This window comes from Crinia signifera, chromosome 5, assembly GCF_055691185.1.
Source record: "Crinia signifera chromosome 5, ASM5569118v1, whole genome shotgun sequence".
In the NCBI taxonomy this organism is placed as follows: domain Eukaryota; kingdom Metazoa; phylum Chordata; class Amphibia; order Anura; family Myobatrachidae; genus Crinia; species Crinia signifera.
The window spans coordinates 319,350,851-319,367,493 of NC_139221.1; the positions used below are offsets into that span (position 1 = coordinate 319,350,851).

The window sequence follows — 16,643 nt, forward strand, 5'->3', positions numbered from 1 at the left end:
CAGGGAGATACGGGCATGCGGAGTGAGGATACACGTCGCGCTGGCGGTTGTATGTAATCGGTGACACGCGTGACACCGCTCTGATGAATTGTGATGTATTGTTACCTCTTACATCAAAGCCAAATCATCCTCCTGTCACCGATACATCCAAGAGGAACGCTTTATAATGAACGCCTCATTCCCACTGCTGTTTGTACAATACAAGGAATATACTGCAGCTGAACACGTCAGGTGCGATGTGCGGACCCTATTAGTATCGCATCGGAGCTTGAAGATCGCACGGGATGCATGACAGATATGTCGCATCTCCGCGCCTCTGCATTTACAAGTGTCATCTCTCATTACTCAGCGCAGTCTGATGCTAGCAGAGTACCACAAGACCGGGTGGCTCATTCGTGCCAAGAATCTCGCCCCGTATGGCGTATTAAGAAGGCGATTCAGACCCGCGCGTTGCGGGACGAACTTGCTCCCCCATCCGATGCTAGGGGTTTGCGTATGCTCAAATAAGCGCAAGCCAGTCCGCTCCTAACTGTCATTTTTTTCAAACCCAGGCTGTGATTTTAAAGTTAGGAGCTGATTGGCTGGTGCGCTATCCCATTCCACTTTATCACATCCCCAGAAATAAATGTTGCACCCCAATGAGTACATAAGTCGGTTTGATTTTTTTACCATTCGTATACAAGCTGAGGTTTCCATATAATCCGGAGTGTTGGGAGATTAGCCCCGGAAGCTCTGCCTTAAAATGATGATTGCCTCAGGAGGCGAAAAACCCCAAAATGTTTTCTAGACGGGGGCCAGACAGAACAAAACACCGACAGCTCCCTGTGATTGTGCTATGAATCACTGTGGCAGAAGAATTGAGTCCATTTTTTTTATAAAGCGATTAATCAACTCTATATTTTATGATTTGGTTGAATATTTAATCATTTTACAAAAGATTTAGATGACTTTGAACTCTAAATTGCATATTAAATGAGGCGGAGAGGGTGGAAATGATAAATGTGATCTGTAATATGAACTTGTGGCAGAGATTAGTTTCCTTGTGCTTCGGCCGGCTGAACCGGGAGATTTTGGCCAGACGGCGTATTGCTAAAATCCCCCCTAAGACCCATCCACAGCTGTAACTAAATCCCGAACTCGGTCTATTAGTTTTCTCTGACAGTAACTGCTGCATAGGAGGCTAACTAAATTCTCTTTTTTATTTTAAGAAAGATTTTAAATTCAGCAATGAATGGCAAGGGTGGTATATGATAGAATGACAAAACAAAAGGTCGGCACCCCCCCTTCCCCCCTCAGGTATGTGTCACCGCACCTTCTGAACTTCAGGGCTTGCTGCCCGGGTACTCAACCATGCTGCCTGGGAAGGGAAGTCTTTCTCCATCATCTCACTCCATGCTGACAAAGTTAGCACCGTCAGCCCATCCACTCGGCTCACCCCCTTCCCTCACCTGTTTTCGGCTGCTCTGCCTCCCAACTACCACTGCTACCGCCGGCAGAGGATGGACAGCCTCAGCCAGATACACCTCGACCAATCAGCCACATCCCCCCCCTCTCCCGGCTCTATCCCACCAGCAACGCCGCCATCCTTCCCAGAGATGGAGTGCTGGCAGCAGCCAGAGGGAGAGTCCGGTCTGCGGCGGTTACCATTTAGGAGGGCAGGCCCTGATGTTGGATGAGAAGGCACGGCTCGTAATATTGGTGCCAGGTCACGCAAAGGTGCTTGATGGGGTCGCGGTCGGGGCACTGTGTATCAGTCATGTGTCTTTATAGTCTTTGCATTGTGCATCCTATCACAGTACCACACAAAGGTGGCATCCTATCACAGTACCACGCAACAGTGGCATCCTATCACAGTACCATGCAACACTGGCATCCTATCACAGTACCACGCAACGGTGGCAACCTGTCACACTACCACGCAAAGGTTGCATCATATCACAGTACCACACAATGGTGGCATCCTATCAGTACCACGCAATGGTGGCATCCTATCACAGTACCATGCAACACTGGCATCCTATCACACTACCATGTAAAGGTGGCACCCTATCACACTACCACGTAAAGGTGGCACCCTACCACACTACCACGTAAAGGTGGCACCTTACCACGTAAAAGGTGGAATCCTATCAAAGTACCACACTTGTAGTCACTGAGCTCTTCAGAACGACACATTTTAGATCACAAATGCATGGCCAGGTGCCTGATTATATACACCTGTTGCAATGGGTCTGATTGAAACACCGGAATTCAATAGTTAGCATGTTTGGCAAAATACCTTTGTCCATATAATATATACTGTGTAAGCATAATTCACTTAAATCAATCATTTTGCTGAATTTCCCAAGAGGAAAGTTTTAGTCTATACCAGGTGAAGGCAACCTGTGGCTCGCCAGCTGTGGTGAAACTACAAGTCCCAGCATGCCTCGGCAGTTTTGCTATTAGGTAATACTAAAACTGTGGCCTTGCATGCTGGGACTTGTAGTTTTACAACAGCTGGACAGCCACAGGTTGCCGGATACTCTGCATTCAGCAAAGTTTGGGAAACGCTGGGTGAGAGGGAATAATAAAAGTCAATAGCCGCATTAGGTTTTTACTTTCTTTGCCTATTCTGACAGATCTCCCCTCTGCGGATTACAGCTGCGTGCTAAACCATATGTGCCCACATATATTATGTTTTAGTCAGAAAGCAGGATGCGTTCCAAGCCTGGCACACGACGCTGATTCGGGTTGCGTGCCAATTTGGCATATCAAAAGTAGTTGTTTTTGAGTCTTTGCCAGAAACTATTTATTTGCAGAGATTTTCATGTTAAGTTACCTCGGCTTTAGTAGAACACGTACGGGATGTGTTTCAGCCGGATCAGATAGAGCTGAATATTTTATAACATTTAATGATGATCTGAAACGCTGGGACTTCAGGTTTTAGGGATAAGGATTGTCTCTGTTCTGGTGCAGTAATATCAAGTTACATTTTAAAATAGAATCTTTTTAGCACTGCTCCTCATAGTGACTGCAGCAGGACATGGGCACTGACCGTATCTGGGTGTATGACATTTTTATTTAGCAGCACTATGAATTCACTTTATAGGTTTAGAACTTCCCTGGATAACAGGAGTTTAAAAAAAAAAAAAAATCACATCCTTACAGGAGGACATGGGTAAAGAGCGAGAGAGGACGGAGGACATGAGGGAGAGCGAGGAGGACATGAGGGAGAGTGAGAGAGGCAGTGAGATGAAAGGAAGGGGGAAGGAGAAAGAGATGGAAGTAAGTGGGAAAGAGAAAGATGGGAGGAAGTGGAAAAGAGAAAGATGGGAGGAAGTGGGAGAAAGATGGGAGCAAGTGGAAGAGCGAGAGAGGGCAAAAGACATGGGGAGAACAAGAGACGGGAGGAGGTGGGAGGAGCGAAAGAGGTCGGAGGACATGGGGGGCAGAGAGGCCAGAGGATGTGTGTGTGTGTGTGTGGTGGGGGAGCGAAAAAGGTCAGAGGATGTGGGGAGACAGGAGCGAGAGAGGCCTGGGGGACAGGAGCGAGAGAGGCCTGGGGGACGTTGGAGAGAGAGGCCTGGGGGACGTTGGAGAGAGAGGCCTGGGGGACGTTGGAGAGAGAGGCCTGGGGGACGTTGGAGAGAGAGACCTGGGGGACGTTGGAGAGAGAGGCCTGGGGGACGTTGGAGAGAGAGGCCTGGGGGACGTTGGAGAGAGAGGCCTGGGGGACGTTGGAGAGAGAGGCCTGGGGGACGTTGGAGAGAGAGGCCTGGGGGACGTTGGAGAGAGAGGCCTGGGGGACGTTGGAGAGAGAGGCCTGGGGGACGTTGGAGAGAGAGGCCTGGGGGACGTTGGAGAGAGAGGCCTGGGGGACGTTGGAGAGAGAGGCCTGGGGGACGTTGGAGAGAGAGGCCTGGGGGACGTTGGAGAGAGAGGCCTGGGGGACGTTGGAGAGAGAGGCCTGGGGGACGTTGGAGAGAGAGGCCTGGGGGACGTTGGAGAGAGAGGCCTGGGGGACGTTGGAGAGAGAGGCCTGGGGGACGTTGGAGAGAGAGGCCTGGGGGACGTTGGAGAGAGAGGCCTGGGGGACGTTGGAGAGAGAGGCCTGGGGGACGTTGGAGAGAGAGGCCTGGGGGACGTTGGAGAGAGAGGCCTGGGGGACGTTGGAGAGAGAGGCCTGGGGGACGTTGGAGAGAGAGGCCTGGGGGACGTTGGAGAGAGGGGCCTGGGGGACGTTGGAGAGAGAGGCCTGGGGGACGTTGGAGAGAGAGAGGCCTGGGGGACGTTGGAGAGAGAGGCCGGGGGCGTGGGGAGAGGCAGTACAGGGGAGAGTGAGAGAAGCACAGAGAGAAACGGGAGGAAGTGGGAGAGAGAGACCTATGGAAGGAGGAAAGAGATAGAGACAGGAGGAAGAGAGAGAGAGACGGGAGGAAGTGGGAGGGAGAGAGATGGGAGGAAGTGGGAGAGAGAGAGAGAGATGGGAGGAAGTGGGAGAGAGAGACCTATGGAAGGAGGAAAGAGATAGAGAAAGGAGGAAGAGAGAGAGACGGGAGGAAGTGGGAGGGAGAGAGAGAGACGGGAGGAAGTGGGAGGGAGAGAGATGGGAGGAAGTGGGAGGGAGAGAGAGAGAGAGAGAGAGAGACGGGAGGAAGTGGGAGAGAGAGACCTATGGGAGGAGGAAAGAGAGACAGGAGGAAGAGAGAGACGGGAGGAAGTGGGAGAGAGAGAGACCTATGGGAGGAGGCAAGAGAGAGAGAGACAGGAGGAAGAGAGAGAGAGACGGGAGGAAGTGGGAGAGAAAGTGGTTAGTAAGTGAGAGATATATAATTAACTTGGGGAGAGAAAGATATATGGGAAGTGGGAGAAAGAAAGGGGAAAATAAAAACTATGTGTTGCTATCAAATATCTTGTTACGTTACTACAGTAGTTGACCAAACTTAAAATCGCACCTTATCCAAAACTCAAACATTAATCGCATTACAGCTGGTACCTGCGTTTAGATACATAAATATAAAATGAACTGAAAATGATATATTAACTATAATATATTAAGAACTGGGTCAATGTTTTATATTATAAAGGATTTAAAAGTAAATGCATGTGTTTAATTATTCCCCAGCTGTAATTGTTTGCTCAGTTCACATTCAGAGTATATACATTCTGATTACAGGAGGAGAGCGGGGCCGAGGCTCAGACTGATTGATGGTCAGTGGGAACAAGCCGCACACGCAGGATGAGCAGACCCGTGGATAATTGGGCAGCCCGCAGGAGTGAGAATAATGCACACATGCCGCTCTTCTTTGGGCACATTTACCCTGGATGCCCAAATTACTTTACATAAATAGATGTACAACTGGGACAGAATGGCAGCATTCCTGCTTTAATGGATCATTGCTGTGGCACACGCTGTGCACGGACACTTCCCATACACTGCATCTTGGTAAGACGACAACAGCGCTACATCTAGTATGCTGAAGTAATTAGACACAAATCCACAATCCCTGTTTTATACTAAGAATCTGCCTTAGTGAGAGAGTATGCAGTGAGGTCAGAGGCAGACTGCAGGGGGAGAGTATGTCTTAGTGAGGTCAGAGGCAGACTGCAGGGGAGAGTATGTTTTAGTGATGTTAGAGGCAGACTGCAGGGGTAGAGTATGTCTTAGTGAGGTCAGAGGCAGACTGCAGGGGAGAGTATGTTTTAGTGAGGTCAGAGACAGACTGCAGGGGGAGAGTATGTCTTAGTGAGGTTAGAGGCAGACTGCAGGGGAGAGTATGTCTTAGTGAGGTCAGAGGCAGACTGCAGGGGAGAGTATGTCTTAGTGATGTCAGAGGCAGACTGTATGGGAGAATATGTCTTAGTGAGGTCAGAGGCAGACTGTATGGGAGAATATGTCTTAGTGAGGTCAGAGGCAGACTGCAGGGGGAGAGTATGCCTTAGTGATGTCAGAGGCAGACTGCAGGGGGAGAGTATGTCTTAGTGATGTCAGAGGCAGACTGTATGGGAGAATATGTCTTAGTGAGGTCAGAGGCAGACTGCAGGGGGAGAGTATGTCTTAGTGATGTCAGAGGCAGACTGCAGGGGGAGAGTATGTCTTAGTGATGTCAGAGGCAGACTGCCGGGGGAGAGTATGTCTTAGTGATGTCAGAGGCGGACAACAGGGGGAGAGTATGTCTTAGTGATGTCAGAGGCAGACTGCAGGGGAGAGTATGTCTTAGTGAGGTCAGAGGCAGACTGCAGGGGAGAGTATGTCTTAGTGATGTCAGAGGCAGACTGCAGGGGAGAGTATGTCTTAGTGAGGTCAGTGGCAGACTGCAGGGGAGAGTATGTCTTAGTGAGGTCAGAGGCAGACTGCAGGGGAGAGTATGTCTTAGTGATGTCAGAGGCAGACTGCAGGGGAGAGTATGTCTTAGTGAGGTCAGTGGCAGACTGCAGGGGAGAGTATGTCTTAGTGAAGTCAGAGGCAGACTGCAAGGGAAGAGTATGTCTTAGTGAGGTCAGAGGCAGACTGTATGGGAGAGTATGTCTTAGTGAGGTCAAAGGCAGACTGTATGGGAGAGTATGCAGTGAGGTCAGAGGCAGACTGCAGGGGGAGAGTATGTCTTAGTGATGTCAGAGGCAGACTGCAGGGGGAGAGTATGTCTTAGTGATGTCAGAGGCAGACTGCCGGGGGAGAGTATGTCTTAGTGATGTCAGAGGCAGACAGCAGGGGGAGAGTATGTCTTAGTGAGGTGAGAGGCAGACTGCAGGGGAGAGTATGCCTTAGTGATGTCAGAGGCAGACTGCAGAGGAGAATATGCCTTAGTGATGTCAGAGGCAGACTGCAGGGGAAAGTATGCCTTAGTGAGGTCAGAGGCAGACTGCAGGGGAGAGTATGCAGTGAGGTCAGAGGCAGACTGCAAGGGGAGAGTATGTCTTAGTGAGGTCAGAGGCAGACTGCAGGGGAGAGTATGTCTTAGTGAGGTCAGAGGCAGACTGCCGCCGTACCCTGGCTTCCGCAGGGGTTATAATTCACCGTCAGGGGCAGCGAGCTCCTGCGGCATTGAATAGGGTGACAGGGAGGGCTGGCAGCGAATGCTGCAGCCCTCTGGAACCTTGCGAATGTGCAGCAAATCCTAAACAGGATTCGCTGCACATAGTGTTATTTGTCATTGAATACTGCTATCTGAAACTGTATATGTGCAATGATGCACCGATCAGGGTTATTTTCCATGTCCAGTTCCTTTCACTCAGTCGCACACAGATATGCAAGTGTCACATACAGCCCGGCTAATCTTTGCCAGAGTCCGGCTGCCGCCAGGTGCGCTCGCACGTGACGCTTGTGCGCCCAGTGGCAACAGAGCATGCCGCCGGTCCCCGCCGCCTCCCCCTCACCGCCCTAACCCCCTCCCTGAACTGGGCAGCGTCTCCCTGAAGCAGAGACGGGCAGGGAGACGCTGCCCAGCAACCTTGTTACTGGGACGCACGTGCGCATGAGACACACACGCGTCCCAGTCCCTATCGCCGCCGCTCGCCAGTGAAAGGGATCTGGCGAGCGCCGGCCAAGGATGGCTGATCTGTATCATATTACTCAGTACCAGTTGGGCGTATTGAGGCATAGGGCTAAATGTAGTCAAATGCGATTTTTAGGCACGAAAAAGTCAGAAATTGCACCTTTTTCCCCCAAAAATCAAAACATGTTGCATAGTGCGAATTGCAGTAAAATTTGAACGTTTTGACCAGTCAAAAAAAAATAAAAAAATCGCATCCAGATGTGTTCTCATAGAAAACATCAATATCACAAATGTAATGGGGTGCAATTTGCACCCTAAACATTACCAAAAATCGCTAAATAAATTGACCAGGTCCAGTCTGGTGAGTTTGACAGAACCATGAACAGATCAGTGAAATCTGTGCATGGTTCTGTCAGAAAAAAAGTGTGTTAAAGTCAAAATGTTAAACAAACAAACAAAAAAACAGCGTGGGGTCCCCCTTCCCCCGAGCATAACCAGCCCCGACCTCAGTGAGCCAGTTCTGCTTCCCCAAGTACAGGGAAAAAAATAAAAGTGATCCCCCATATATAAGAAACCAGCACCGGGTTCCACTGGTCCTGGTTCCAAAAATCTGGGGGACAAAAAGGGGTCTCCCGTATTCTGAATCCAGCACCGGGCTCCAACAGCCGGCGGCGTCATGCCACAGCCGGGAGATACTCTTTATACAATGTCCCCAGGCCAAACCATGACTAGCCCTGGACGGGATACCTGGGTGCGTGGGGACCCCACTAATAAAGGTATCCCACCTCCAGGCTTCACCGGTCCAGGGCTGAAGGGAGGTGGGCTGATTGTGTTGGTGCAATAAAAACTTAGGCTTGTATAATTATAACACACACACACTAACATACAGTACACACATACTTACCCTATCCACGTTCCACCAACGGAGCATCTCCTTCTCTGTATGGGAGTCCCGATGACTGATCTGATTCCCACTGACCTCCATCATGGGGACTCCACTCAGCCCTGATTGGCTCAAATAATTTCCATGGAGTCGTCTACAGCCAATCAGGCATTAGCTGGGCCCTGATTGGCTGTAGGCATCTCCAAGGAAATGCTTAGAGTCAATCAGGCTGTGGCATAAAAACACTTATTGAGACTACTCGCAACTTATCGAGACTACGGCGACTTCTCCCCTCAGAGGCAGGATCGCATGCGATATACCGCATGCGATTCCAACCAAGCCTGCCCGGCTGCAGAAGCAATCGATGCGAATCGCGGGCTCCAGTGCGATGTGCACGGGACCGCGCATCGCATTGGCCCTGCTGTAGTTCACCTGCAATTTGGGCTCTTTTCCTGTGATTGCCACAATCGGGGGCCTTCAGTCGCACACAGTTATGCAAGTGTCGCAATCAGCAAACTGTTTCACAGTGATGGATGTTCGGTGCAAACACAACAACAGCGTAGGAAGACACCTGTACAGAGCAAAATGTCTACAGCCAGTAAGCGCAGGAAGTGGCAGAATAAATGACTAAGTAAATGTATTCAGAACATCACAAAGCGGTTGTCTGGTGCAGCCAGACTGAAAACAAAATAGCTTCCTTTTATGTAAAAGGTAACATAGTACTCAGACTCAAATTTATGCCAATACGTAAGCATTTTACGCATTTAACATTGACCGATATTGGCGAACGCCATAAAGGACCGTATTCTATTTTTATTCTGAAGTGCGCCGCTGTTTTCATAAAAAGTAACAATAAAAGGTAAAAGGAAATCTTATCTTCAAAACACTCCTAGATGCTTTTCTACAAAGTCCTTTATCTGAAGCTTATCTCATGTACAAAGCATGTCTGTAAAGTGAATTCCACCGCAAATGACATCTAAAATCTTCCACAAATGAGATCCTGCGAGACACTGGGAAAGCGGCTCTTTCTGCTCTATACCGGGATTCAAACGCAGAGACGCGCATATAAATTCAACGGATGTTTCTCCGATAAACACGTCTTGCATCATCTACAGGGAGCGGACATTAGAGGAATCTGAATGCCTTGTTAAGTCTTGTAATGGGCAAAGTACTCACACGACAAAAACTAGAAGTATTCATATTTCACCGTACAACACTGACTGGCAGAGGGTGCGTCACCTGTGCGACAGCCTTAATGCGTGCTTGTGTATCTGCTGTGTGTGCGTTCGTCACAGAGGAGCAGATTGATAAAGCTTGGTGAAGTGATAAAGTGGAAGGTGATAGTGCAGCAGCCAATCAGCTCCTGTTATATTTCAAACCCAGCCTGTAACGTGACAGTTAGGATATGATTGGCTGCATTATCACCTTCTATTTTATCACTTCACCAGGCTTAATAAGCCTGCCCTAGAGTTGGTATCTCCCGCCGATTAATAACCCGCAGGCAGGTTATTAATTGGTTGGGGCCAACTGATTAATTACACACAATATCCCTTTGAAAGTAATCTCCCCTTGTAATCATCGACAGCAGCCTAGTGGTTAATCATCGACAGCAGCCTAGTGGTTAATCATCGACAGCAGCCTAGTGGTTAATCATCGACAGCAGCCTAGTGGTTAATCATCGACAGCAGCCTAGTGGTTAATCATCGACAGCAGCCTAGTGGTTAATCATCGACAGCAGCCTGGTTGTTAATCATCGACAGCAGCCTAGTTGTTAATCATCGACAGCAGCCTAGTTGTTAATCATTGACAGCAGCCTAGTTGTTAATCATCGACAGCAGCCTAGTTGTTAATCATCGACCGCAGCCTAGTTAATCATCGACAGCAGCCTAGTTGTTAATCATCGAAAGCAGCCTAGTTAATCATCGACAGCAGCCTAGTTAATCATCGACATATCTGTGATATAAACCTGATCATCCCACGTAAATAAAAAAAGATATCGCCATCATTCCACTGGAAACACATAGAAAACAGTCCCAGGTATACTGTACATATTTGTGATAAAAACCTGATCATCCCAAGTACATAAAAGATATCGCCATCATCCCACTGGATCTGACCTTTATTAAGATTGAATTATTTTTATTACAGTATGTAAGATGTATATAAAGCCAGGAATACTTTATTGTACGATTTTTTTTCTTAATTTTTGTCGGTTTGTGTTCTAGTTTTGTTTTAAATTTGTAACTTTCTAAAACAATAAAATATACTTGATTAAAAAAAAAAAAAAGATGGGAGTTCTGTTTCACATGGGCAGCCAATCAGAATCGACTTCTTATTCATTCCATTAGCACCTCCTAGAAGATAATAGATTGTATCTGACTGGTTGCCCATAGCAACATCCCATGTGAAGCAGAACTCCCGTCTTAGTACATTTCCCCCATTGGTTGGGGCATAGAAGGAGCAGTATATAACACATCACCACGTCTCACCTTGAAAGAGGTATGCTGCTCCATGTGGCGCAGGAGCTGGGGTTTTTGGATTGCAGTGAAGTCACATATTGTGCATTTAAATTGCTTCCCTGGAAGAAGCACATTGCGAAGCATTAGGCGTTCCGCGGACCACTGTATGGTGATAACATGGACAACACAGATCGGAACAGAATACAGAGGGGCGGCGTGATGCCATCGGCAGAGTAGGACATAACAATACATATAAATAATCAACAGATGTGGTGGGGGTGATTCAGCAGCGCTCGGGCGCCAGCGTATTCTCGCTAGGGACAGATGGTTCGGCTCTGCGCATGTGCGTATTTGTAGTGTTCATTCTAGCACCCGCTATCTTTGAAAACCCATGCAGTTCCTGTTCCCTGCCTGGGGTGTCGCTGCATGTGAGGGGATGTGTACGCTTTCACCACCCCACGCATGCGGACGCACCGGCAAGAAATCATTCAATGGTTGACGACCATCGAATCATCTTGTTACCTTTCACATATGTACTGTAAGTCTCGACTGACTTATCTTGGCTGGAGAATGGTGGAACCGAGGAATTTGGGATGGGCGCTGACGCCGTGACATCAGCCGCCCGTCTCAAGCAGGCATCAAACCGCCTGTGTTTGAAAGGTTACGCCCAGCGTTTTCATGGAGGCGCCTATGAAACGTGGGCGTTCCCTGCTCCAGGACTCTGTTCGTCCCCTTCCCTCCCCTGCCCATGGTAACACCTTGGCGAGTGTGATACTCGCACATGTGCAGCCCCCTGTCCACCCCTAGTGTAAAGGACTCCATATGAAGAACTACCCGCACACCTCCTCCTGATGTGTATTACAGTGTATCGGACAAGGCAATGTGCGCCGCAGGCGTCCGTTACTCTGCAGCGAATAAAGCACCCGTACTATGACTGTGGTCCCGTACTCACCGCCAGCTGTGTGCAGGAGTTTGTGACTCTTCAGGGTTCCTTTGGATTTGAACTTTTTGCCGCACAAGTCGCAGAGGTGCGTTTTCTCGGTGCTGTGGCGATTCATGTGCGCCTTCAGGTTACTCTTGCTGCGGGTGGCGTAGTCACACAAGGTGCATTTAAAGGGCTTCAGGCCTCCACAAAGACAGAAACATGATCAGAGTTAGCACCGTACAACGCTGCGGAAGTACACAGATTCTACACAAAGCCTACTCAGCGGCGGCAGCTATGTTCTGGTAAGTGGAGACCATCAATTATAGTTTGGGGAGTCACGTTTTGGCTATTTAAATATTTATTTTAATTGTTTTACACAAAGAAACAGAACGTCATAGTAAACCCGATACCTTCATGGGCCCATATATGTCGCTGCAGATCTGACCCGTTCTTCATGAAATACGAGTCGCAGTACGGGCATTTCGATGCTCTTTTCCCGATCAGACCTTTAAGTTGAACTCTGCGGCCCAGAACCTCCGATATTAAATTTGCAGAAATATCTGAATGGGAGAAAGATCACAGAAGGTTCTTACTGTACTGTAGTTCGACCGCTGGAATAAGCGAGCTAGAATGCACCTGGTGTTCTGTAAGTGGTGTTTAAGGACAGTTTGGTGTAAATCAATTTACTGGAGCTGCGCATGGCTTCATAGATATAGACAATGCTTCGTAATATAACAAATGGAAAAGGCGAAAAGACCGACATTAACGTCAGGCGTCTGCCCAAGAGACACTCAGAACAGAGACAACTACTGTACGTGGCTTTCTTTCTTTTATATATCTGTAATAAAACAGCTCTAAGAGGCTCTGGCGTAGACACCGGAAATGTCTGTACATTGATAGGTTATATTTCAAAAAGGAACGGAGATAAAGAAGACTGGTGTGATAAAGCCTTTATGAATGGTTGTCTATTTCCGGTAGTATTTGGGTACAAGTAATAAATCAGTGTTTACAGTTGTCAGCAAAAGACAGACAATGGTATCTGTGAGAAGGCGCCAGTCAGGCGACCGGCGGGAGAAGGGCGCCAGCCAGGCGACCGGCGGGAGATCGGCAATAGGCGGGAGAAGGCGGCAGAGCTGCAATAGGCGGGAGAAGGCGGCAGAGCTGCAATAGGCGGGAGAAGGCGGCAGAGCTGCAATAGGCGGGAGAAGGCGGCAGAGCTGCAATAGGCGGGAGAAGGCGGCAGAGCTGCAATAGGCGGGAGAAGGCGGCAGAGCTGCAATAGGCGGGAGAAGGCGGCAGAGCTGCAATAGGCGGGAGAAGGCGGCAGAGCTGCAATAGACGGGAGAAGGCGGCAGAGCTGCAATAGACGGGAGAAGGCGGCAGAGCTGCAATAGACGGGAGAAGGCGGCAGAGCTGCAATAGACGGGAGAAGGCGGCAGAGCTGCAATTGACGGGAGAAGGCGGCAGAGCTGCAATAGACGGGAGAAGGCGGCAGAGCTGCAATAGACGGGAGAAGGCGGCAGAGCTGCAATAGACGGGAGAAGGCGGCAGAGCTGCAATAGACGGGAGAAGGCGGCAGAGCTGCAATAGACGGGAGAAGGCGGCAGAGCTGCAATAGACGGGAGAAGGATGCAGAGCTATAATAAGTCGGGATAAGGCAGGAGATCAGTAATAGATGGGAGAAGGTAGATCAAGAATAGATGGAAGGAGCCCACAGGCTAGGCAACAACTGAGTACTAGGACGACACCTATGCCAGTCCCTGAAGCTTTAAAGGTCCCTAGCCACCTAGGAGTCTGCATAATCCATCCCAGTACCTGACAGCTGTTGCCTGGCCACATCAGTGTATACAGCAGAACACAGACATGTAGAGAGATCCTATCCTCAGCAGTCAGTGTAATATGATGAAGTCACACTGTGCCATAGATTGGAAGAGGAGCCACAACATAGAGCAGCAGAAGACAAACAGGTGAATGTAGGGCCTTGCTGCACAGAGAGAGGGGTGAGGCTTGCAAAAAAAATTGGAGGAACAGGGATTTGGGGGGGGGGGGGGGGGGGGGGGGGGGGGGGGGATGGTTCACCAAGGCTTATTATCATCTATTGTTCTCAGCTGCAATACAATACATAGCACAATTCAGTAGGGGATTAGCAGAGGATTACGGCCGACAGCTCTGGCTCACTTAATCCTATTAAAGGGATAGATGAGAATGGCTACATCTGTAGAATGGTATCAGCTGCATTATGGTGTGTGGCATAATGTGTAATAAACATTACAGTGTGGCATAATATGTAATGGACATTACATTGCGTGGCATAATGTGTAATGGGCATTTCGGTATGTGGCTTGATATGTTATGGACATTACAGTATGTGCCATAATATATTATGGGCATTATTGTGCATGGCATGATGTGTAATGGGCATTACAGTATATGGCATAATGTGTAACAGGCATTCTGTGTTTGGCATAATCTATAATAGGCATTACGGTGTGGCATTATGTGTAATAGGTGTTACAGTGTCTGGCATAATGTGTAAGAGGCATTACATGTTTGGCATAATATATAGTAGGCATTACGTGTAATGGGCATTACGGAGTGTGGCATAATATGTAATAGGTGTTACAGTGTGTGGCATAATGTGTAAGAGGCATTACGTGTTTGGCATAATATATAGTAGGCTTATGTGTAATTGGCATTACGGTGTGCGGCATAATGTGAGGTTTTGTGTGACTACGTCCAGTTTGGTGCACAGTATCAGTACCACTAAGAATTTTATATTACTTGCACCACTGGTCACCGGCATCTGAGAGTTCTACATTAAACCAGACTCATGTCCGTTCGGTGCATCAGTTAAACATTTCGAAATACTACAAAGAAGCATCTCACAAATACTTTAATCAGACGTTACGGAATTGGAATATATGTGATAATAAGTCTCATTGACGTTATAGTCTCTCCTATCTTACGGTCACTCACCCGGGTGGTTTGTTTTGATGTGAGACTTTATAAGGCGGTCATCTGAGAAAGACTTGTCACAAGCCGGGCAGGAGTAAGTCTTCTTGTCCTGTACAAAACAAGGACACAATCAATAAAACGACAGAATAATTGTGACTTATGAGCTAGTAAAGGCGAATGATTGATCAGCCAATAACGTGAGTGATGAAGCAGCGGTTTACTGCAGGGCTGGGTTCTAGGTCGATCTATTTTTTTCTGCTCCGCCAGCGGGGCAAAAATAAAATAAAATCAATTTTAAACAAAATATAATAGAAATGGATTATTGAGATTTTTCTGCGTTGTATCATAATGTAGAATAGATGCACAGAGACTACAGACAGCTGCTGTGTGGGCTGCAGTGTTAAGCAGGAGAATTGTAACACAGAAGAGGCCCTCATGGCACATGGTTCCGAGACAGATGCGGCATTGCTGTGGCTAACTGGGAAGGAACAACAATGCACTAATATGTTAATGCAGCAGGAGGGGTCGGATATAGGTAGCTGCCATCTGATTGCATGAGCGATTGGCTAACTGGGAAGGAACAACAATGCACTAATATGTTAATGCAGCAGGAGGGGTCGGATATAGGTAGATGAGATCTGCTTGCATGAGCGATACTTGATGCATCCTAGGATCCAGCATTGGATCACCTGTAACACCATGACGGACTACATGACCCCATGCACTTTCACTCCTCCAACATCTATGTGGTAGAATACCGCCAGTGACCACTGGAGGCCACTAGACAGATTCTTTTACTCCTTTGTGTGCTAAACGATGTCATAACAGGAAGTGAAATGTCGACATGAGTATTTCAAAAAAATTTTGAGCTGACATGTGCCGACAGGTGGTATTTTATACCCTACCATCCCACTAGGGCAGGGGTCCTTAAACTATTTTGCTCTGGGACCCCGTTGAACAATAAAAATGATTAAAGGACCCCAGCAAGTCACTGCAGAATGTTCGCAAAATGCGTGGTTTTAAACCTCACATGCATGACAGCATTATGGAGGCTCAAAAAGATGCGAGCATGTGGGGTTAACACCCAATTGAACAGATTGAGCAGATTCCTTGAATCATTGACTGAGAGATCGGAGAAGTTATTAGCTGGTTGTTAACAACATGGAGTCGTGACCCCATGCTGAGATGGTTGGGACCCACTTTGGGGTCAGGACCCACAGTTTGAGAACCGCTGCACTAGGGCATGGAGGGAGAAAATAATAGTGTGCCGCACGCATCGAAGCACCGTTCCCAAAGCCCAATACGAGGAGACGTGGCACACTGATAAGGTGTCCGTGTCCTTATGTCGAAATTTGGGACAAAAAAAAACGTGAAAAACTCGTCCCCTTTTTTTTCTGTCTACCTTCCGATTGTCGACCTATTTCATTTGTCGGCCTAAGCCCTGTCAACAGTCATTGTGTCGACCCTCTGACCCATACCCTTCTGTAGTGTAGGATGTAATTCTAATGTAGTCACAAATGAACCATGGGGCCATGTCTTCTGAAAGACGGGTGGTGGCATGGGGGAGATACTCTACTTTTAATTACAATACCACATTCTCTGGCTCTTCAGATTTCCCTAATAGTTAGTGGAATGATCCCCAACCCCCCCCCCCCCCCCCCCTTCCCCCAATCTTGTAAAGCAATTATTGGGGCAGTACGGACGGTGTAATGGTTATAGCATTACTGCCTCACAGCACTGAGGTCATGGGTTCTATCCCCGCCATGTGTTATATATACGGGGCAGTACGGACGGTGTAATGGTTACATTACTGCCTCACAGCGCTGAGGTCATGGGTTCTATCCCCACCTTGTGTTATATATACGGGGCAGTACGGATGGTGTAATGGTTAGTATGACTGCCTCACAGCGCTGAGGTCATGGGTTCTATCCCCGCCATGTGTTATA

The 16,643-nt window shown here is 48.3% G+C and overlaps 1 protein-coding gene across 3 annotated transcripts in view; it reads right to left on the bottom strand.

Annotated features, from left to right (window-relative positions):
- Nucleotides 1-16,643, bottom strand: part of ZFAT (zinc finger and AT-hook domain containing) — a 116,673-nt gene that overhangs the window by 36,005 nt on the left and 64,025 nt on the right. For all 3 annotated transcript variants that reach the window (XM_083144885.1, XM_083144886.1, XM_083144887.1), the window contains 4 exons: nt 14,719-14,806; nt 12,153-12,302; nt 11,770-11,943; nt 10,848-10,936 (listed from right to left, as the gene is read on the bottom strand). In XM_083144885.1, coding sequence (XP_083001011.1) covers nt 10,848-10,936; nt 11,770-11,943; nt 12,153-12,302; nt 14,719-14,806 — 501 coding nt within the window. The remainder of the gene's footprint in view (nt 1-10,847; nt 10,937-11,769; nt 11,944-12,152; nt 12,303-14,718; nt 14,807-16,643) is intronic.